This window comes from Triturus cristatus, chromosome 7 (genome assembly GCF_964204655.1).
Source record: "Triturus cristatus chromosome 7, aTriCri1.1, whole genome shotgun sequence".
Lineage (NCBI taxonomy): Eukaryota > Metazoa > Chordata > Amphibia > Caudata > Salamandridae > Triturus > Triturus cristatus.
The window spans coordinates 1549668540-1549692567 of record NC_140590.1 but is presented as its reverse complement, the minus strand read 5'-3'; the positions used below and the strand labels follow the sequence as shown (position 1 = coordinate 1549692567).

Genomic DNA, 24028 nt, shown 5'->3' with positions numbered 1-24028 from the left:
CACGTCTCAAGAAACCCCAAATTACCCCGCCTACACAGTGCTCATGCACAACAGTAAGACTAATTTGCAACACCAGCTTTTCCAACATATTAGGTAGTGGATCAATAGAAGTAACCAATCTTAATTGGAAAATCCGAGGTTACGTTTCCCCATTGTGAGCACAATGGAAGCCCACGAGTAAAACCACAGCCTTTCTAACTCAACGAATGCACTCGGATGCTCTAACGAACATCTTCTGAATTACCTCCTTAACGCCGGGAAAAGATCTTTGCAATATAGTACAACTCAAAGAAAGGACTCCAGGTCACTCTTCACACTGGCCCAGAATGATTTGCACCCAACACTTGTACGAACAAGTCAGCCTTCAACCGACTGGAGATCTAACCTCACTATTAAGGACCGCTGCAGGTCCACGTTCATAAAAATCGAATGTGCAACTGCAGCAGATTTTTTTATGTAAACACCTACACTGGATGCCAACTGCTTTTTTTTTTTAGCAGCTATCTAGCCATGGCGGATTTAAAGGCTTTGTAGGTTTGTAGGTTGCAAATCGTGGTGACTTGCACGTGTAGCTGGAATTCAATTCTGAACTTTGTAGGCTGCAGGATAAATCAGCATTTAACCATCAAACGGTAAACCCATTACTTTCTCCTGTATATTCAATAACCAGCAGCAACTAACATTTGCTTTTACTTCTACAACATTTATTTTAAGCTATTAAAGTAGTCTACTTGCCTTCTGAAAAAAAGACATTCAGTGACATCCAAAGTGGGAAAAAACTGCAAACTTTACCTCCTCTCAATGTTGCAAGTTACAAGCCACCATTACTGCGGCTGCATGACATCTGTCTAAAAGCAAGGCAGAGATCTTGATAAGCCTTTTTGCTTTTACCCTATGAAACCTTTGCGTTAAAATATATTCTTTTCTGCACTATAACTAAATAGTAATTCATTCAATAAAACTTCAGTTCTTTGAATCCAACATTTTAACAAATCAATGTAATTATGTTCAGTTTTACATCAAATACAATCACTATGTAGTAGTAACCTTACAATTTTGAATTTGAAATGTGTTCGTATCGGTACAATATCCAGTCATTTTAGTGAGGGTGGCTAGTGGGCACCACGTCCTGTATGAAAAGTGCAGTCTACCAAATCCAAATAATCCGTAACCATAGCATTTGGAGGGGTCATTTTCAGGATATCTCCATGTTTGACCAAGCCCACACTTCCTACCATACCTTTTAGTTTAAGACCCTTTCTGGCCAATCAATAAGTGACGATCCTTCAAGCCATTAAGAGTGTGAAATACGCCTTTCTCATCTTGTTCTTAGTACTAAAATGGGGTGTCAAATATAGTGGTAAACTCGCTTGACATGCCTATCCGCCTCTTAAAATGCCTCCATCACATAAAAAGGGAAATGGCACACTGCTGCCATCACCATTGGTGCATCACAGTAGCCTGCCAGAATCTATTTCACCGGTGGTGTTGTACACATTACTTTAAAATGTGGAGTGGAAACCTTGCATTATTACATGGGTTGGGGAACTGGGGGTGCGAGACTTCAAACTATGCACTGATCCATGAAACTGGTTGCTTCAAAGATATACTGGTCATGTAAAAACATCCACTTGCATCTTTTGGTGGCATGCAGTGAGGTGACTAAGACAACGTTGCGTTGTCGGAGCCCTGATAACATCCTTGGACTAAGGCTGGGCTCATTTTACAGGAGTTTGAATTGTAGGAAAGCTCCTTTATTGCCACCACGTGGCAGATTTTCACATAAGCGCATATATACACACACACACACTTACTGCTCATAATAAAAAGTGAAATTCACAGAAATGTATTCTAAACATCCAATATTTATGATCCTTTTAAATAGTATATATTGGCATACAAACCGTTTACTAAATGATGCTTCATGGAAATGTCGAATGTTCCACAATAGATAAGCAAATATTCCCCAAGATGCAAACTGGTGTACAATGAGAGCAAACCATGACCAATCTGGATTTCAGTCTTTTGCACGTTATTTGCATAAAATGAGGCATTTTGGGAACCCAAGTAGTTTCAAATCATTTAAACAAAGAGTGCACGTTTTTGTATTGCAACCACTGTCAGCATTGCTCGAGCACTCATCCAAATAGTAAAAGCGTTAGCATGGAGTAGATAACTTACTCTATAGTGGCACAGACCGTATCTGGTTTCACCCTTGCACCAGATGATAGCCATCTAACTAGAAGAATTAGTACATAATTAACCATAAACTATGCACTTTTAAGGAGTTTAACTTCACACCAATGTAATAGCCTTCTCATAGAATACAGACGTCCTTCTCTCTCCTCCTGCGCTGACAATTTCCTCATTAACAAACTAACCAAACATCATCCTCATACCACTACTGCAGGTCCTTAAAAATAAAGTCGTCCAATATCCCTTTTGTTCAACCCCATTTGTAAACTTCACCCAACCCTGCTTGAGTTTTTAGCTTTGGAATGAAGTTATTATAGCCTCACTACGCACAAGCACACTACGTTCATTTTCTAGTGGGAATCACATTTACAGTGCTTCACGAGTGTGTTGTAAAAAGAAATGGTTCCCTTGTACAGAATTTTACCTAACCAAAAAATTATACAGCTCAAATATCAGCCTTGAAAAAGCCCAATGATTACCAACCATACAGAGGTGAATCAAGTGTTGTCTGAAAGATACTCTTTTTTTTTTTTTTAACAAGGCATATAAAATATTTCCCACAGGATAAGTGATGGTATACCGGAGTCAAGAAATCTACTCGCCCACTTGCTATGGCCAGTCAGATGTTATCAGGATGAGCTATTTTTAGGGATTATTGGTCCAGTCTGGCCAGAGACTCCAGCTGACAAAGAACAGGCAGCTTTATAATTAAGAGCGTACAACAATAATAAAGATGCCTTTAAATACTGTTAAATTTGCTGTGCGTTCAAAGACAGTGGTGCGATGTCGGCTTAGAGATTGTTCCTTATTTTATCCTGGCTATCGTGTTTACTTAAAGTACAGTGAACTGTCTGACAATCATGATGTGTGTAATGAACGGCTATAGGATTTCAGTTTAATTTCTAAAAGTCTTTTAATACCTTGTAAATTAACTGTACGCACATTTCAAAATATATTTCAGTAGTTGGGAAATCACTTTAAAAATTCTGAGGTGTGCTGGAAACATTAATAGGAAAACACAAGTCTTAATTCTTTACTTGATGTGAAAACGATCGAAATTTGCTGAAACCCAATTTCCTCATCGTTTGTACGCCAAGTAGTTTTATCAGTAAAAAAGCAAGTCAGTGGGAATGTTAGAGGCCATTTCAATGAAAATGAGCAGTCTGTAAATGAGTGTAGTACCACATCATACTTTAGTAATACATCTATTAAAGGTGTGTTTTAAACATGAACTTAGAAACATTCCTGCCCTTGCACTGATGACAATGCTATTGTTGAACCAAGAGGCAAGTGAGGGGTCACGTATACCATTTATGACTCAAACGCGTTTTCATACATCAGACATGCTGAACTCACATTTAAGGTGCTTTATTTAATAATGAAATAAAGGAGACTATAGAATATTTGCCCAAGATCTCACAATTTGGACCAGTTTATGGGTCAAGCGCATTACAGTTAGGTCGAGTAATTTATTCAACTCACTAGACCTGCAGGTCTACTAAAATCTTTGATTTTGAGGCCTGGAATACTATTAAGTCAAGTGAACTCAGAAAATCTTATTAGGATATGGTATAAAATATAAAAAATGGAATTGCAAATTGTGAAGCGCTTTTGATACCCTTGTTTTGAAATATTCCTTTAAGCTACTTGCACATTTAAATGCAGCTTACCCATACAGTAAAGTAGGCCCGATGTTCCTTTTGTGCCTGTTCCCAGGTATATACTACTAGCTCTTCACACGGTTAGCCAAGTCCCCTTGGCCAGCCATTGAGGTTTACTTTACAGTGTTTGCAGTTGTAGACTTGTGTAAGTTTGTTGCCACTTCATGGACTGCGAGATAAGTTGTCAGACGGCGAGGGCCCACCAGCCTATAAGAGACAGACTGCTGATGAGGGCGACTCGGCGATGAGCGGTTTACATCAGGCCACCGGTCAACAGGCCTCACTAATCTGCTTCATTTCTCACATGCACACTGGATATTGTACACTGCACGGAGCTCTTGTAAGCCTCCGACTCCATGCATCATGCAGTTGAAGGGTACATTAAAAGCTTGCACTGCAGATTTACCCGCAGGAGTGTAGGAGGCGCTGCTCAACCAGAAGGAAGCAGCATTGTAATGGCCGCTCAAGTCATCTGTGGGAGAGGAGTAAGTGGCCAGACTGCAAGAGGGGGGCATCCCACCTAAAGCTTCAGAGACAGCAGGGTGTGGCTGGAGGATGACATTTAACCAGCGAGCCCGGGGGAATCTCCGTGGTACTCAGAACAAATACCAGTTACACACGTTGCCCTCCCGCGCCCGGCCCCAGGATGCATAACTCATTATGTCACAAGCCGGAGGGAGATCTGGCCCCACCGAACAAAGTTATCTTCCGTTTTCAGGGTTCGAGCCTCTGCTTCTATCACTGAATCAGAAGCTGTCGCCATTGAGCGAATTAAGAAAAAGTGCTTACCGACTAGTTAAAGGAGACCGTGTAACGCCACAAGTAAATGATCAAGTCCGGATGGGCCGTCCAAAAAGGAGACAGGGCGGTAACAAAGAAGCCTCATTTTGAATCAGAAGCCAGCAATTAGCATAAACGATGACGCCAGCGAAGAATTATGGGCCGGGCTTTAACTCCACTTCTGAAATCTCCTCGATTACATTAAGCCTTGCAGAGCAAGCAGTGCATGCGCGCTGCAACGTAGGTCTGCGAGACCTAAAAAGGGGTGGGTATTTTAGTGCATTTATATAGCGTTTACTACCCCCGACGAGGAGTCAAATCGCTTTGATGAGTAGCACGCTACTCCAGAACCCTTAAGGATTAGTGATTAATTAGCATAGTAAAAATATGAAAGTAATTTGAGTGATGGATATGTTAATCAGTTATTTGATGTGAGAAGGATAGTCAAGGGATAGAAGGAAAAGGTTTGCATTTATATAGTGCTTGCTACCCCGGATGAGGTGTTGAAGTTCTTTCGGTGAGTAGCACGCTACTCTGGAACCATAAAGGATTAGTGGTGAATTAGTAAAGTGAAATATGAAATTAATTTGAGCGGTGGACATGTTAGTCTGTTATTTGGATTGAAAAGGATAGTGGAGGGACAGAAGACAACCAGGAAAGATTTAGATTTTTTTTTCCCTTCGCTCATAGCAGTAGGAGGCGGCTTGGGAGGAGTATAATGGAGGACGATGAGTCAGGGAAGGGTTTAGAAAGGCTTGCTTGGGATATCTGAATAGTAAAGAGGTAGAAGATGAGGCAAGCAGGGGAAGAGTCTATAAAGAGTTATTTTGGGGGATCATAGTAGTGTTATGGGTTTTGGGATGAAAGAGTGGACATAGAGGATATACTGATAGCGGTATAGGGTGAGAAATAGGGTAGTGCATTGGAAAGAGGAGAAGGAGGTTGGAGATTTGTCAGAGTTGAGGTAGAGGATATTCTGACAGCGGTAAACGGTGAGAAATGGGGTAATGCATAGGATATGCTGAATTAGAAGAAAAGTAATAAATATATAGATACACAAGTACATGGAAGGTATATATATGCATAAGGAAGGTAGTATGTGTAGATTAAAGATGCATTTAATACACTCAGACTTTCAAGTTGTTGTACTTTACTTTTTTGTAATTCAATAGTGAAGCAACTGCAGATGGTTATGATAAAAGATTTCTTTATGAAGTAACTTCTATACATGTTAAACACATAGAAAAATGTATCAGTAATATGTACATTTGTTAAGCAGAACAAAAATCTATTTTATGTAGGTTTATACAAAGCAATACACATGTACATATCTAAATGTTCTCCAGAATTGCCTTGCAGTAACTAGCATCACAAACACCATTCACAGTTATTGCAGCACACTCCCATAGAAAATTAAGGAGACCAGGAATTAAAATACTGAATAGGAAATAATATTAATGTATCTGTAACTGACACTTTGGCTTTATTCACACTTCAAGTGGGATTACCCTGTGGCTTTTGAGACAGTGTATCAAATCATACCTCCCCAACCGCAATGCCTTCTATAAAATGGGAATCTGAAAACTGGAAAAACCCTTGTCTTAGAGTACCAAAGCTCCACCCAGTTGTCAATCATTTACAATCTCCACATGCAGCCCATCAATAAGTGGATGATTGTCAACTCAACCTGAGCATCTCCACTGCTCAGACACTCCGGAACTCAACATAATTCCGAACTGAGTGTGCTCACAAAAAGAATCTTCATTTAACCAATAACACCAAAATGAATGTATGGGCTGGTGAATCCCAACAGTTTTAGTTGAGCAGCACCCACGCCATTCAGAAAAAGGAGGGGGAAAAAAATCATTCAAAAGCACACCTTTGCAATGCAATATTTACCAGGCTTATACAAGATAAGTAAGCCCCCCAATATATACTTTAATATTTAATTTAAAAGACTACTTTTTTGATGTGGAAACCCCCAAACTCACATTTAGTTTACTCCTAACGTTGCTTTACCACTACCCACCTCCAACCCCTAAAATTACCCCTCCCTTAACCACTCTCCACCCTAAAATTTCCCTCGCATTTTAACACTACCCAGTCCTAAAATTTACCCTTTATTACTACCCGCGACTAAACCATACCTGCATGGTTCTTACTTGCGCAGTAAAGGCTGCATGTTAAAGGCATGGTGTGTAAAAGCCTTCGTTGTTTAAGGCTTTCCCCCCCTTCGATTCTCTCTTCACTTACTACTACTTCAAATATATTGCCAAGAAAATCAAGACAGCATGGTGACGGTTCATCCTTCGCAAAATAAAACCAATGTTCCCTGAAACAGACAAACATCCAAATGCAAAAACAACAATTGATGGACAGAATGCAGAACAATGTCACACATTCACCCCAGTATAGAGATCTGGGCATAAATCCATCTTTTTTTGCTCACCATGCCATTCCAGTTTGGCCCCAGCCATATTCAAATCAGTCTTGTCCCTGCGCCCAATGGGAACAGTCCAGCCCGAAATGCCAGGCCAGGTCCTCCCTGGACCGGAAACAAGCATCCTAGGACAGGTTTCGGGCTTTCAGCCTTAATCAGCCAGGATAACTTTACTCCAGTGGCATTGAGAGCACGGGACCTGCTTGGCAGTTCGGGCTGGACTGTTCCCATGAGGCACGGGGTCAAGACTGATTTGCATATAGCTGGGTCCAAACTGGGGTGGCGTAGTGAGCAGAAGAACAATGGATTTAACCCAGATCTTTTGACTAGGGGTGAATGTATGATTTATTCAGCATTCCGCAAATCATTTGTTAGCTTATCAAACATCCAAGCCTTAGTCCATTCAGCTGTCTCCCTGTACCACTTGGCTTCTGTAGGTGGACGCTAGTCTCCAAGGCTTGAAGTCTCACCATAAAGACTGTCGGATTCCAAGTACTTTGGCACAGTGTTCATGTGAAAAAACATGCTTCTCACTTGGTCATGCTTTAAGAACCCTCCATGTTTTCGGGGATGGGAGTCATGCCATGATAAAGCACTCCGCAAGTCGATGCACGACTTGTCTAAAGAGCAGTAGTTGGACTGAGACCCCTAACTTCGAGCACCAAACTATACCTTCAAACAATGGCACATATGCCTCCACCCAGCAGCTGTCATTCACCCTCTGACCACCCATGCATAACTTAGAAAAGCATTAAACTCAGACCAACATTGCTACAAACCAGCCAGGACAAACTCGGAAAAACGTGCAAAACAGAAGATATTGCTATTTTCAGGAAACACCCATTAACAGTTCAACTATCCTAACTGTCTGGCAATTTGTAACATATCAGTGAAGTTCTTTCTTCACAAAAAGCTGCTGGTCTAAGCAACAAAACTCGACCAACACTGCCTCAGTTTAAGAGTGCAACATTAGCATCTCAGCTCATGTCGATTGTCTAGCTTGGGGCTAGACTACTGACAACTAGAGTAACTATCCTCAAAGAAATTGTGCAGATTAGCGGACAAGATAAACGTCCACACAAAACATCCCCAATCAAATATGTCCTTTAGTGAAAGTCTGCTAATTTCCATGGTCACAAAAGGAGACCTACTAACATCAATCCTTGTACATGGATCTCGCACGAAGACTACTGTTTTATCACATCATTGGCCTTATGAATGATTAGTGTGAAAGCAACCCCTTATAAAGAGTTCTGACAGTTAAATGACAGCGATGAAAAGGGGAGGGGGTGAGGTAAAGAGGCACCCAGAAAGAAACATAGCATCGCATTCTTCTGTAAGGAAAAGTAAACCATCAATATTAAATTTAAATCAAAGAAACCTGCTTACCGTTTTTGCCAGGTGGCAAGCTCTATCAGGAGAATTAAGAATTTCATAATAAAACACTGAAAAATTTAAAGCGAGCCCAAGTCGAATCGGATGTGTTGGCTGCATTTCCTTCTTGCTGATTTCAAAGGCCAACTGATACGCCTCCTGGGATTTGTCTACAGTTTCTACCAAAAGCAAAAAAATATATATTACACAGATAAACCATCAAACGCACCTAGAAACACACAAATGCCAAGACAAAGAAGGTTATGTCTTTTTTTTTAAATGCACATAATGAACCATGTCAGAACATATGTAAATGCCTTTATGATTGATTATGTACTACATGACGTAAATCCACATGTCCCTCAACCGTATGAAGCCAACTAAAGCCTGAGCAATATTTTATACTGACCTGCATTTTAAATGTTATCCTGCTTTGTAGGCTGCACATCTTGGCTAACTTGCCCTGGCAAGCATAGGCTCGTACTGAAGTTGGCACACACTCAAGGTTTTTAGAAAGTAGTAGATATATCTGGTGTGATGTAAATCACGTCCTTAGGCCTTCTCGCATTGCCCCCCCCATAAGAGCCTGGCCCCCGTTTAATGGTCCCGTTATGTAGGTTTCAGTTTTATCTGGTGTCCCCCCCCCCTCCCCCTTTTATACCTTTGCACTGGGGAAAAAAGTGTATAAATTTATCACCAAAACGTAACGATTTTTTTATGACAGGCTCCAACTGGGCAGCAAAGAAGTTCTAGTCCATTAACTAGGCAACTGCGTTGGTATAATTCGGAGTGCTTGTTGGCGGTTTTGCATTGAGCGCATGTTAAGACTTCTATGCACTATCTAGAGTGTTTCCTTTAAAATCAAAAATAAAAATGACGACAGACTAATCAAGGTGTGAGGGCGGTCACTTTTGTTGAGCTCCACAGCATTAAAGAGCTTCTTGATCTGGTGTGCAAGTCAGAACCCAAAATCTACTTGCAAGCATAAAAAATACACAATCTTGCAGGCGAGTTTTCAGTAATTTAGAATGAAAAGAAAACCAGCAATGAGAAAAGTTAATTGTAAAACTAAAAGGCAGGCACAGAACAAAATAAAAAAAAAACTCGGGATCAGAAGTGTCACATGCAAATTGGACTACTAATGCATAACGAACTAGACCATAAATTAACCAAAGAGCTGAGTATCATGAAAAATAGAGGAAGCTAGCTACCTTTGAAACCTGTGCAGTTTTGGCGAATTGAAGCGTTTGAACAATGTTGGAGAGCTAAAGAATTTAACATAAATATAAACTGTGGGGTTTGGATGCTTGTTACAGGTTAAATATATATTTTTCTTAACCCACAAGAGGAAATTGGGCTTGAGGGTACCCACATACAAGCTGAGAATTGCTAGATGCCTCACTGCAGAACTTACTGGAGGGACTGAGAAAGACAGTGGGTTCCACAGATCCAAATCACCGAAGCCCAAATGACTGACCCAATGACCATGCTTGAAAAAGACTAATGGTACCACGTCCTCACCAATGGAAGCCTTGTAATTAATGTGAGTTTTGTACTGAGCGAGTGTGCTTTGCAAATATTGGTGTGTTCAAATATATAAAATAAAGCTGCATCACAACTAGCGCTACAAGCAAGATGTTATTCCCCGACCTTAGTGTACTGTAAAACATACCTTTCTTTTTATCGCCACTTGCTACTTCAGAAAGATACCTGTAGTAGTCCCCTTTCATTTTCAAGTAAAAGACTTTGCTCTCAGGCTGTGATGCGTTTGCAATGAGGTGTTTGTCCAACAAGCACTGAAGACGAACACAAAGTTAACAGGAAATTGGATTTAGTGATGATAAACTTTGTAAACTGTTCCATAAACGACAACCAACGAGTACAAATTGGAAAATTCTTTTAACATTCAAAATAGCTAGTATTCACTGTGGGTTCTGTACCTGCAGATCATAACCGGACACATAACTGCTAAAGGTGCATTAAGTGCTGGGTCCACTTACAGGTGAAAGGGCGGCTAAACGTCTACTTCGTGTTGGTTAGGCTTTTCGGATACAGCCGAGAGAACACCCAATTTATTTGTAATATCAATGACTAGGTTTTTCAAATACGTTGATTTCATGATCAGAACACTCCCATGAGCCCAGTTGAGCAGCATGCAGATTGAGACCCTCAACGTGTCTTACTAAAGAGGTAGCATTCAAACCCATCGTTTCTTCCACCATGCCACCTCAGATTAAACCCAGCCATATGCAAATTAGTCTTGACCCTGCTCCAATAGGAACAGTCTAGCCCGAACTGTCATGTCCAGTGTTCTCCAAACCGGATCACAAAAAATTCTTTCCCCACCGGGTGGGGGCTCTTCAGTTTGATGTAGCCAGGTTCCAGCAGTACAGCAAACCGAAACCCGTATCAGGGCATACCCTTGAACACTTAAGGGGGGGTACAAACACACAAAGGGTAATGGAGGATGCTTGCAATAAGTCTAACCACTGAATCACTCAGGGTGGCATTCCAACCCATGGTTCTTTTGCCCCAAAGATGCGGGTCCTATGCTCACTGGGCCACTGGAACCAAACTATATCTGGCTGATGAGCCATTATCAGGGCAAAACCAGTCCTAGGTTGCTTGTGTTCTGATTAAGGGAGGTGCTGGCTTAGTTTGGCCTGGACTGTTTCCATTGGACCAGGGTCAAGACTGATTTGCACGAGGCCGGGCCCAAACTGAGGTGAGAGATTGTCACCAGCTGAGATTAATGTATTGCATTCAGTCAATCACCTTTTTTTTTTGTTACAGAAGTGGACTGGAGAGATCAAGTCTCTGGAAAGTCATACACTCTAGATTGGAGAGCCCACGATTCTTTCAGAAGTTAACCTGCTTAAGCTGTACATCAAAATGGCTCGCCAAAAGCGCTAACCAAAATGCAGCATTTCAAACTTTGCAATAATTATTTTAAATTGCATAGAAAATTACCAAAACATCGTTGCAGATTTCCTGCAGTTCGCCTTCAATTTTATCACGGTACTCCCTGGACATCTGCTGCTTCTTCTCATTGCCTTCGGTTTTCTGCTCAATGCTGGAGATGACGCGCCAGGAGGAGCGACGAGCCCCAACTACGTTCTTATACGCGACCGAGAGAAGATTCCGTTCCTCATTGGTCAGCTCCTTCCCGTGCTCAGTCACCTCCTTCATAGCAGCAGCCATGTCGTCATACCGCTCGGCTTGCTCGGCGAGCTTAGCCTTCTGCACAAGCTCAGCTGGATCCATATCTACAACTAAGGGGAGAAAAGGAACATTAAAAAGCAGTCTGCACAACATTCCTGGACTTACAATGAACCGCTAAGATCAAATTATCTAATATAAATTTAAATATATCACTCAATTAGGGGAATTGTTAACGTCAAACATGTACAAACGTATTAAAATGCTCAGAATAAAACTAGTTCCTGCACTTACAATCCTATCCAAAAATATTTACTTTAGACATTTGGGGCGTTACACCCTACTAATAAATGTATTTTCTGGTGAATAGTTGGGGTGCTTTCAGTCGGGCATGGTGAGGTTTTTGTCGGATTTCAACTGGGATTTTTGCATGCACTCATGAAAAACAAATCCCATTTGGTTTTGAAAGTACTAAAAACGGTTTCTTTTTTTACAAAATGTTTCTCACGTAGTACTCATACCAATCTGCATTACTCGCTTTATGTTGCCCCTTTCGAAAAAATTCTCTTGTTAACATATGCCAGAATGATTGTCAGGAAATCTAAAGCCACCCCTCCTCCACCCCCAAAAGCATACTGATCAGGCTACGCCCCCATGGATAAAAGTGCACATGTTCAAGTTCCTTTGGGAATTCTACAAGCCACGCTAAACTTGGGTGGGTACTTTATGTTCTGCCTCCAGGTATAGGAATTTTCTAAATCCCAAAGTTTTCCATATTGATTTGACACTGCCACAATAATAACACTTCGGAAGTTATTTAAATTGCTAAGCATGGCGTACAATGCAACTCCAGCCACCTTATTAAAGCTGAAACGAGACCTTCGGCTGTCGAGTGCTATAATTAGCAATTTAAAGAGTTGACAATAGTGCCACCTCACTATAAACATCACCATTTAATGGACCCGGGTAACTACTATTTTTTAATCAACAAACTCATGTGCAAATTACAGCGTTTAACAAAAAAGGTGCCGTTATTTCAACAGGGCACTCATACTTTAGTATAATTACAAACTTGTATGTCAGTTTAAGGTCACAAGTCCTGACTACGTACCTCCTCGTGAAACATGCACATAATATAAAGGAAATATACTGAACAGCTCTCGAGAGGCGTTTGCCACGGGAAACAGCGCAGCATAAGTGGACTTTCCTTGAAGCCAATTTGTTCGTCAATACCACGCAATTCCTACAACAACATTATTAGTTCTCGGGAAATTAAGACCATTAATGGCCTTTGGCAGTAATGTTCTAAGATGTCATGGAGTGACGAGCTGGGCATGTTATGACAACGCAAATACGTGCAGAGTTATTTTTTGTGAATTTTTTTACGAATCTGCAAATTTGCCAGTGCAGGGACAAAGCACAGATTTTGCCCACTGAGTAGCTGTAAGGGAGCAGGTTTAGTTGGGTTCAGTTTATCAGAAGATGGAGTGCGACTTGCGACTAGAAGTAGAGGCGCATCAAAAGGTGGGGTTTGAGAAAATGGATTCTGCAATACATATGTTAAACGTGTAGATGAGGGTGGATATTGAGTTTTGCCTGTTTGCATTCGATTGAACACTGGTTTTACACAAAAAAGCTGCAGGAAATATCAATTACACACGGCAATCGACAAATCGCCAGAAAGAGCGATACTTAAAGATTAAACAAACTGAAGCTTCCCCTAGTCTAATTATTAATTTATAAAATGTCGAACCAATGCAAACTCAAGATTAATACATCTAGCTCGAATTAAAATAATCACATTATAATCAAAAGATGGATTGTTAAAGTGCTGCATCCTCTAAACAGATGGGGTAAAAGTACAGAGTAAAATGCATTTACAACCATAAATGTTAAGATTTCTCAATCTCAAAGATTGGGCGGTAAAAATTGTGCACAATAAAATGCTGGAACTAGAGCAACTTAACGGATCTGAAAGACTTTTAGGTCAGGACTACTAGACAGCACATATGCTGTCTATTGACAAGCATGCTGTGGCTTTTCAAGGAACAGAGGTGCTGGGAGTCCGCCAATTACATACAATATGTTGGCTTCCCTTATCGCACTTGACTGCCTACTTCTCATTTACGCCCCAGCTTGCCAATCCTGGATTGGTACCTGCCATAGAGCAATGAATCCTTACTATCCGATTGGCTGCCATTTCTGCTTTAATAGGACACTTTCGCTTCTTGCTTTTAAGCACTATTTACGTTTAGTGTGATTCACTCCATTACAGTGTCTGAAGTAACAAATGTGTAGGTCTCTTCCCAAGCACTATCATTCCCCTTTTCTTTTTTCCCTTTACTTTAGCCATGATGCACAGCATCAGATGCTGGGCAGCATGGCTAACCCCCCACCCTCCCAAAAAAATCAATGACAATAGGTCACAAAGGTGAGGCCCTATTGGCTTTGCCGATCTTCATTTCCATCTGGCACAACTTGATCTGGATTCCTCTCCAAAGGAGAATAGAGATGTCTTGCCTAATAGCATAGTAAAATAAGCATTTGCAATGTAATAGGTCTCGCATTTGTTAAAAGTTAAGAGCTGTTGGCGTTGAAATTGAGGTTTACTTTTGTTTTATTTATTTGCACTGGAGTTATTATATTTGCATAGCACTATTGCCAATGGCATGAAAGAGCAAAAGTAAAAAACATTATCATTTTCAACATCAACAGCTCTAACTTTTACCCCTTCGGTGCCACGCCCTTTCCCCCTCCTGTGCCGGGCGTTTCCCACGCGGGTGGGTTTCATGACTAGATAGTCTCGTCATGGGCACAGCGCGACCGTGCTCTCGTCATGGGCACAGCGCGACCGTGCTCCATGACGAGACTATCTCGTCATGGGCACAGAAGAGGTTAACAAATGCAATTGGTCTCGCATTTCTTGGAGTTAATGGCATAAATAGGGCACCAGGTTTTATGGCTTTTCATGGTTTTTTTTGTTTAATCTATAATTTTATGGTATTTATTTTGACATGTCTGTATTTATCCATATTTATTTTGGGTTTTGTTGAAAAATGATTCTGAAATTAGTATATTTCCACATTTAACCAGTAAATAGGCACTCGTGCTTGAATGCCTACTAGGTTTCAATGCTGTAAACACCTGCAGAAGATCAATGCACTAATAAAAAAATACTCACATTTCAGTTTCAACCATGTGCATATCTACTGCTGTTAACAATTAACAAAATAAAAATTTAAAAAAAAAAAAAAAAAGTCGTCTTTTTTTAGACCCTTTACCTATCAATCCACACAGCTATTGGCCTGGCAGTCACAGTCAGTACTAAGAATTGCTCAAAAATCAACCCAATTTCCGCCTTTATTTACATTAAAAAATATAAATGTTTTCTGTCTGTATTTATGTGTAACAATCAGTAAAAACGGAAAACAGGGAGCCTTAATTATAAATGCCAATATTTTATAACTAGCCATGTTGCAGGGTGCAGTACCATACGTGTCCAAAGGAGGTCCAATGGGACCTCTTTTGGCCACAAATGGTACTGCACCCTGCGATGCTTTGGTAAATCCACCCTACCCATTATGTACTGCATGCATGAGTGTACCAAGTACCACAAATACATTCAAATAGCTATGTCCATATATACAATTAGTAGCTTTGAAATATAACATTAAATTAATTCCAGATTAGGTTGTACTCTGTATGGAGCTGATGAAGGGGAACTTAGACTGTCTCATACATGTGAGATGTGCTAGTGAGCAAAGTAATCACTACCATCCTTGCTTAGGATCAAGCAGTGTCCTGCCTGAAGCCTTTAAGAAAATAGTTCTGAGGCTATAATTGAAACCTAGGGAGTAACACGTTAAAAGGGTGTGTCCTCATTTGAGGGTACAAGAGACAAGGTGGTACCAAGGAGGGACTACCAGGCGTACTGCAAGGGAAGGAAAGTTCTACTACAAAAAGGCATCACAGGATGCAAATATCCATGCTTTAGTGTGGATGTCTATTTTGTTGGATGATGTAAGTGTGGCAACAACCACATTATTCACAAGACAAAAAAAATTATAGAACAAAAACATGAAAAGCCCTCCCCAAAAACAAGCATTTGCAAAGTAAATAGATGTGGTTGCAATCTGCTTATGTGTGCAAAGATAGGCACCCAGAAACGGGGTCTTTTTGCATTAGCACAGTTAAACCACATCCACTGGCTTGGACACCACTTGTTTTGTGGGGACCGATGTTGACGTACAAGTTTATCAGGGTAAAAGTAAAAATGTGCAGGGATGCAAGTGGTTTTGATTGTGTTTGAGATCAGAACAGCCTGACACTACAGTGTCCATTCAAATCATGCAAGAATGCAGCTTTTGTTTAATTTTTGAGACTCCAGGTTGCCATTTAGGGACCAGACTGCCCATATTGCAAAAACGCTAAATCAGGCCACCATCATAGAATCAGGTCCGGGCTCCCGTCAGACAAATATATTAAAAACACCTGCTACAATTCTATTTTTTTTTTTAAAAGTTGATCCATTCAGAATGGATCCAAGAGATAAATGAGTGATTGTGACCAAGTGTGATGACTGATTCAATTGGCTTCTGCAACGTGCTTTAGCCATCATGTACATCTGTGTAGCTGCTGTTCAGCATGGCTAAATGTTAGCGGCATGTGGTGGGGTAGAATGGAGTGGGAACATAATGGGGTAGATTAGGTGAATTATAGCTGGGTATATTGGGACAGGTTGGTGCAGAGTAGATTGGGGCCGACTGGATTATGTTAGGAAGATTGAACTGAGATTCGGTGAGATGGAGCAGATCGGGGTCAAGGGGAGTGGGCTATATTGGGGTAGATTGGAGTGGGGCTGATAGGATAGATTGGAGTATGGTAGTTTGGGGTGGAGTGGGGCAGGGAAGATTGCAGTGGGATGCATTTGGGTAAAGTGTGGATGGCTTGTGGTAGATTAGAGTGGAATAGATTGGAGGGGGTGGAGTTGGATGGATTGGAGTAGATTAGGAATTGGAATGTGGCAGATTGGAGAGGAGTTGATAGACTGTACTGGAGTTGAGAGTAAATTTGAAAGGATTGGGGTAAATTGGACTGGAGTGGGAGCAGAGTGCAGTAGGCCGGACCAAAGTGGAGTGGATTGGGTTAAAGTGGTGTAGAGTGGAGTAGATTGTAGCTAAGTAGAGTGGGGAGATTTTGGATACATAGGAGTAGAGTCTGATAAGTGGTTTAGAGGGGTGTAGAGAGGTGTCATGGTTGATCCTCGCCAACCACTTCCCCAACAAGACCGCAACCATCTATAGAAACTTCGATCCCCAATCCTCCGACCTCCTCAGCATCCCATTAACCAACACCTCTGACCACCTGCCCTCCGCATGGGAGCAACTCAGCACACCAAACACAACCACTTATGAACTTCATCCATTTGGGAGCACCCACCGGATTTTCAACCTCAGCTCACCACCATCCTCAACGCCTCGATAACCACAACCACCTTTCCCGATGCCAATGAAACATGCTGAGGTCAGACTCCTCCTCAAGAAACCCCCTGCAGACACCAGCGAGCTCCGGAACTACCGTCCCATCTCACTGCTCCAGTTTCCTGCCAAAGTAATGTAGAAGACCACCAACCTCCAACTCACTGAACACCTGGAGAGAAACAACCTACTGACCCTTCCCAACCAGGCTTCAGACCCCAACCATAGCACAGAGACTGCTCTGATCACTGCAACGGACAACATACACACCCTACTCGACAAGAGGAGAATCAGCCGCCCAGATCCTACATGACTTCTCTGCAGCCTCCACACAGATTCCCACCACACACTCATCGATCGACTATGCCAGATCGAAACCACAGACTACACGCTCAGGTGATGTGCAAACTTTCTCACAGGGAACACCCAGAGTCTCCGCCTCTCCCCTTTACCTTGCAAGCCATGCATACCACCTGCGGCGTCCCCCAAGGCTCAGCCCAACCCTCTTCAGTGTGTACATGACACCACTCAAGAACTTAGATTGCATGACAACATCTACCTCGACTACAGCTAGTCCTCTCGCTTTCAGCAGATCCCACCACAACGAAGACCAACTTTCACAACTGTATGAAGAACGTCTCAGCATGAATGAAGGACAAATGCCTTAAGTCCAACAAGGACAAAACTGAAATTCTGGTCTTTGGCAGACACCGCCCTCTAGAACGATTCCTGGTGACTAAAAACAGACCCACCCCCCACAGACCACACCTGCAACCTAGGCATCACCCTTGACAGTAAACTCCATGAAACGTCAAGCCAAAGCCATCTCCATAGCCGCCTTCCACACACTCAAGCAAAGTTTTCAAGTGGCTCCTCATCAGCTGCAGAAAGACTTTGGCACAGGCCCTCATCATCAGCCAACCAAGCTTAGGCAACAATTTATGCAGGCACATCCGAACACATGCAGACACCAGACGATCCAGAACGCAGCTGCTAGACTGATCCTCAACCTGCCCTAGAGAACCCACATCACCCAGCACCTGAAGGACATTCACTGGCTGTCCGTCAAGAAGAGATGCCAATTCAACTCCCCAACCAACACCTACATGACCAAGAACATGCTTACATTCCCAATGACCTCCCAGGAACCTCCGCTCAGATACCTTGCATATGCTGCTGCCGCTACGGAAGCCTCTCCTCCTCCCATCTTGTTGCAAAGCCTGGAACACCCCCCGCACCTCTGCATTGCACCCTCGCTGACCCAGTCAGAAAGGGGCTCAAGGCCTAGCTCTGACTGATGCCTGCAACGCCTGGATACCCTTGTGTGAAACTGCACTTTACAAGTACTGCTCGAGTGAGTGGCGTGGAGTGAGTGGCGTGGAGTGAGTGGCGTGGAGTCAAGTGGCATGTCAGAGAGGCATAGAGCGGAGTGAGTTTTGGAAGTGTTGTAGAATGGGGTGGCATGGTACAGAGTGGAAGGGTGTGTAGTATGCGTGGTGTGGTAACGTACTGCCATTACAGTAAACATTTTCAAATAAAATGACATTTACATTTGCACCGAAATACTGTTTAACAGCACAGAAACTATGGGTGCAAAGGTCAACACCTAGTGCACTGATGTGTTTTGTTCGCATTCAAATATTTGTTTCCACCACACTTTAAAAAAAATTAAAAAGTGCTTTTCATTTGTTCTAATTCATATATTCTGAAACAGCAGTTTCCTTTTTTATGGTGTGCTAGGGAGAAGAAGAAAAAAACACCCTCATACATGGATACTCAGCAAAATGGTCACAAATTCTCTACCTTTGAAGTCAGAGAAAGAAAAGTAAGCACCAAGCTCCCGGAGAGCTTGACATTTGACCACAGTTTTTGAATGCACAGCAAATGTGACAAGATAAATGCAAGATTTAAAGGCCTGTTTACAGAAAGTTTGTGGAAGAATACAGTAAACTCTGAACAACAGAAGGGACAAACTCAAGCTGGAGAGCCTAAAGCAAATACAGCCAGATAATGTAAATTTAAAACCACAAACGCAAAGGTAAGCAATGGGAGGAATGCATTCCTAGGTCAGCTTTCCAAGTGTCCAAGATTTCTTTAGCAAACCAAACTGGTAGGCTGCAACATAAAACAATTTGTTAGACAGACCTAACAGGGCACTGCTAGTGATGAAGTGACTCGGCAGAGTTTTTTTTTTTTTATAATCAATTTTTTATTGATATTGAATGACAAACCACAAAAGGAAAACATTGGCAGCAAAAGCACCCGCAGTACCACAATGGATGACCAGGAGAAGACTGTGACGGAGACCTGCACATCAAACATCAGAGTGGGTATTTGTGTGGGGATAACATAATACAGAAGGATACATACACCCATCAGGACAAGAGATTAAACCATTTCCCGCAAATCTTTTCAAACATTTTGGGCTAGCCTCGGGCCTCGAAGAGAGATTCCTCCTGGGTCCCACACCAGTCCACCCCTTGTTCCCACTTTGCCTTTCCCAGGAGTGGCCTGAGACCAAAGAGCTGCAATGTCCTGTTTTGCCACTACCACAGCAGTCCCCAGGAAACGCTTATCGGCCCGGGAGCTGTCTAGGCCGTCAAACACACCCAGGATTAGGCGGAGTGGATCATGGGGAACCTCCCACCCCAAGGCCTGTGTAAGTTCTAGCTCAACCCCCGCCCAAAATGGCGCATGGACAGGGCACTGCCACACCATGTGGAAAAAGTCAGCAGGAGTGTGGGTCCAGCATGTACATGTCGGGGAGGGTCTCAGTCGGGCCCTGTACAGGCCTGTGGGGGTAAATATGCCATACACAAGTAGTAGAGTTGAATTAGACGCAACTTGGAGGAAGTCGTCAGGGTCTTGGGGGCCACGAGGGCCTCCCGCAAGTCCACATCATCCAGGGTTCCTAACCCGTCCTCCCATCGGGAGCATAATGAGGCTAGGGTTGCAGGGCCGTTGTTGACTAGTGAACGGTATATCCACGACATCCCTGCCTAGGTTCCCCATCACCACATGGGCTTCTAAGGGACTAAATTCGGGAAGGGGGTGGGAAACGTAACATGTGTATGGAGGGCATGTCGAAGTCGCAGATATTTGTAGAATTGGGAGGCATGGAGGGAGCAACGCTGTTGCAGGTCTGCGAAGGTCATGATGTGATTCCCATTGACGGAAGTCCCAGAGAGCTGAGGTCTCACAGAGCCAAGAACTGTCGATTGTCAGGTTAGTCGTCAATCCCACCTCGTGGGACACAGGGCGGTACGCCATGCCAGTAGACCGTCTTAGTGATGAGGGAAAGGCCTGTGGTATGGGAACCACGTATAAGTAGGCTTGGAGGTGCGGAAAATCCATGGAGTGGAGCTCGACCCTGTATGCCGGTTCAGACCAGCCGCCGGAGAACCAGTTGTGAACCATGATGAGTCGCGTGGCCAGGTAGTGAAGGCTGGTCACACCCATGCCACCGTCATAGGGAGGTATCCAGAAATGAGCCAGGGACAATTGTGACCTTCCGCCCACAAGAACCGGGTGAGTAGACCATCAAGTTCACGAAACCAACTACCCGGGAGGTGAAGTGTTAGGTTTTGAAGAGTACTATAGAGGAATCGGGGGAGAACCATCATTTAAAAAAAGTGTGCTCCTACCAAGAGGGTTAAGAGAGATTGCCATTGCTCAAGGTCAACCATGGCCCTGGTAACCAAGGGCGTAAGATTGAGGGCCCACCCCACTCAAGTTCTGGGAGCAGGGTGACCCAGATTCCTAAATATTTGAAAGATTGCCTCCGCGGGGGGGGTGGTGGTCTGCCAGTCGAAACAGGCATGTGACGGGTGGAGGGGAACCAAAGTGGATTTCCCTGGGTTGAGCTGCAGTCCCGAGACACGTTCAAAGGCAAGGAGGATTTCCAGACAGTCCTCAGGATTTGCCAGGAAGAGGGCGGCATCATCGGCCTATAAGACTACCTTGTCGATCCGATGGGGGTCCCAGGCCCACCCCTGGACACAGGGTCACCACGCACGAGAGGCCAGCAGCGCCAGCGCGAATTAGAGTGGAGAGAGGGTGCAACCCTTGCAGGTGCCTCTCTGAATGGGAAATGCCTCAGAGAGCATGCCATTAATTAAGACTCGGACCTTTGGACTAGAATAGACAAGGATAAAGCGCCGCAACAGGAGGCCCATTCCCATCACCTCCAACACATTTTCCAGATAACTCCATTTAACGGTATTGAATGCTTTTCCAAAATCAATGAAAAGCAGGGCCGAATATGGTCGGCAGAGTTTTTAGTAAAAGTTATCCCTACTCTTCATTGGTTAAGCTAGTGTGTAGGTAAATCAATTAAAAGTCTAGCTGCAACCCCCACTACAGCAGAAGACAAGTCCGGTCAAAAGGTTTATAGAAATTAAACCACTCAATTTAAAAGTCAAAAGGAGAACACCCAAAGAATAGCTTTTAGTGTGCTTATTTAACAATCGTAATTCAATGATCATGGATGTGTTACTACCAAGGTGACCATGCAGTGCAGAAGACATGTTGACTGCTGTTAAACAAGTATAGACCATGCACTTGAAAAATACTATTCCCTTTACTACGCTATAATTTAAATCTGTTAAAAAAAAATACAAATCGCAAGTGCCACATCCCTTGTATGTGCTGCGGTTGACCGCACCAACATAGCTACTGATCATTGCACTCCCACAACTGTGACCATTCCAAGCCACCCAAAGATAAGAATGGCATGGGCAACCAGTATTGCTCATTTATAAGGTATATTTAAGTATTAAACACTGTTGTGCTTATGTGGTTGGTGGTGGAGTATCGATAGTGTCACTGTGGAAAATTAAGTGGGGATTATGAGCACCGAAAGACACTAGCTCAAATTAAGCACCTATACCACCAATGTGTGCTTGGTAAATCAGTAAGCCGTACTGGGTGAATTACTTGGTCTATTCTCTCACAAGTGGTACTTACTGGTATGAGACCATTCCAAGCCGGATAAGTCATGTTGATCGTTTCAGCAAATCAGAGTACGTTAAGAAACGAGAGAGCTAAAGCTGTGCATGGCGTAAAAAAAAAAAAAAAAAAAAAAAAAAAAAAAAAAAAACCATGACAGGAAAGGCTCCAGCGAGATGTCTCACAGAAGTGACAAGCAATAAACTAATATTTTGTGCTGGGTGTGGTGGCTTCTAGACTACACCATTATTTTGCTTGCGTACATACAAATGCACTTTTTTTAACCACCCAAAAAACATTTTGGTGAACGAACACCAACGTACACCTCCCATGTCAGGAATAAAGACGCAATAGGCGTAGCACATACCATCACCCAATTTAGATGCAACATATCAAGAATACAACTGAGGGAGCGAGCACTGGGTATTGAGGGGGCGAGGGTTACTCAGAGTGAAATAGAAATGGTGCGAGTAATATAGTAATCGAGCAGAAAAACAAACACCAGAGCCGGTGGAACACATGCGGTAGAAAAACTAAAAACTGTAAGTAGTGGCAGTTTGTCCGTCAAACGCAACATTGTTGCGATCACAGTAACGCGAGCTGCCGAAAGGTAATTTAGTAACCGAAACTGTATAAAGCGCATCTTTTAAGAGCTCAAGGTCTCTGCAGAGCCGGAGTTACTGAACTGGCACATGCGGGCCTAGGCAGGCCGCTAGGTATAATTTAGGTTCGAAAAAACACGACAAAGTTGCGTCTGGGAAGTCCCCGTGGTCACAGTTAAAGGATATGCTGAACGCTATATCGCAAGCGTAGTGCTCCTTAAAACGGAAAAAAGTGATAGCAACTGCTTGCAAGGGACACTCGTGGGGTGGAGGATCGCGGTGGCGATATGCAAATGTAGTGACACACAAAACCTTATTGTGGAAGGGTAATTCTAAAGAGGAGACAAATACCCTAGAATAGTCTTTCTATAGGGACTCGAGCTATACAAAAATACCCAACGCGCTGGTTGGGGGGATGGCAGACCCTCCCAGGGGTCCGGCGTTATGCGCCAGCCCCACCCCGGTAGCAGAGGCCACCAGGCCGGCGGAAGTCTGCGTTTCTGACTAGCGTGTCCCTCGTTTGAGAAGGAACCGATATACGAGGTCTGCAAACACCGATTGATTGGTTTCATGGGGGCGCAGGCACGGCCTGCCACCCGCCCCCGCAGAGCAGCGGCCGCGCCTCTCGCCGCACCCCTCCCAGGTCTCACTACCCAGCCCCCCATCTACACGGCTCCCGCCCTGCACCCCCACTCTAGCCGGTGGCCAACATTAAACCTACAAGGAAAAGGCACTACACTCACCGCGGCCCGGGTTCACCAATGCTCACGAAAAATCGCCGAAAACAGCCGTAGCTTTCCGTCCTCGGGCAGCCTTACGGTCGTTTTCTTACTTCCGTTCAGTTCGTCACTTCCGCATCCGGAAAACTCCACCCTACTATGCAAAGTGCCCTATTGCAATCGTGACACCCAGATCGCTGAAGAGCGTGCACAGTCCTGTCCAGGAAGTACCTAACCGATGTTCATTATTAAGGGTGTTCATAGTTTTTTTTCTTTTCTCGCGGAGTGACGTTTTTGGGAGTACCACTTTACACAATATAATAGTGCCACTTTCTATGTTCACTATTAGGTTTGAAGGTAACACGGCCGCCGCCGGGAAGCAATCGCGAATGAGCAATGCACACCTTTAAAAGCACTACCACTTTCAGCTATAAAAACATTTTCAGGAGTCAACTTTTATCCACCTGATTTAAAAAAAGGCATCTGATGTTAAGATATAGTCAAACACTAAAGGTTACAAAATAAAAACAGCGACGTTTGGAAACTCAATTTCTTTATTAGAAGTCTAATGCATGTCACTATATAACGTAAACAAATTTGACTTTTTTAACGTATGTGTCTTTTGACGAAAAACCGGTTTAAGATAAGTATGTTTGTCATTGCTATAGTAACT

At 43.1% G+C, this 24028-nt stretch overlaps 1 protein-coding gene across 1 annotated transcript in view; it reads right to left on the bottom strand.

The window, feature by feature from the left end:
• The window catches only part of YWHAB (tyrosine 3-monooxygenase/tryptophan 5-monooxygenase activation protein beta), a 35454-nt gene extending 11978 nt beyond the window's left edge, over positions 1–23476 (bottom strand). Inside the window, exons 1-4 of the mRNA XM_085619344.1 lie at positions 23380–23476; positions 11422–11723; positions 10124–10247; positions 8467–8630 (exon numbers count right to left, since the gene is read on the bottom strand). Coding sequence (XP_085475470.1) covers positions 8467–8630; positions 10124–10247; positions 11422–11715 — 582 coding nt within the window. The 5' untranslated portion in view covers positions 11716–11723; positions 23380–23476. The remainder of the gene's footprint in view (positions 1–8466; positions 8631–10123; positions 10248–11421; positions 11724–23379) is intronic.
• Between the last annotated feature and the right edge of the window lie 552 nt (positions 23477–24028).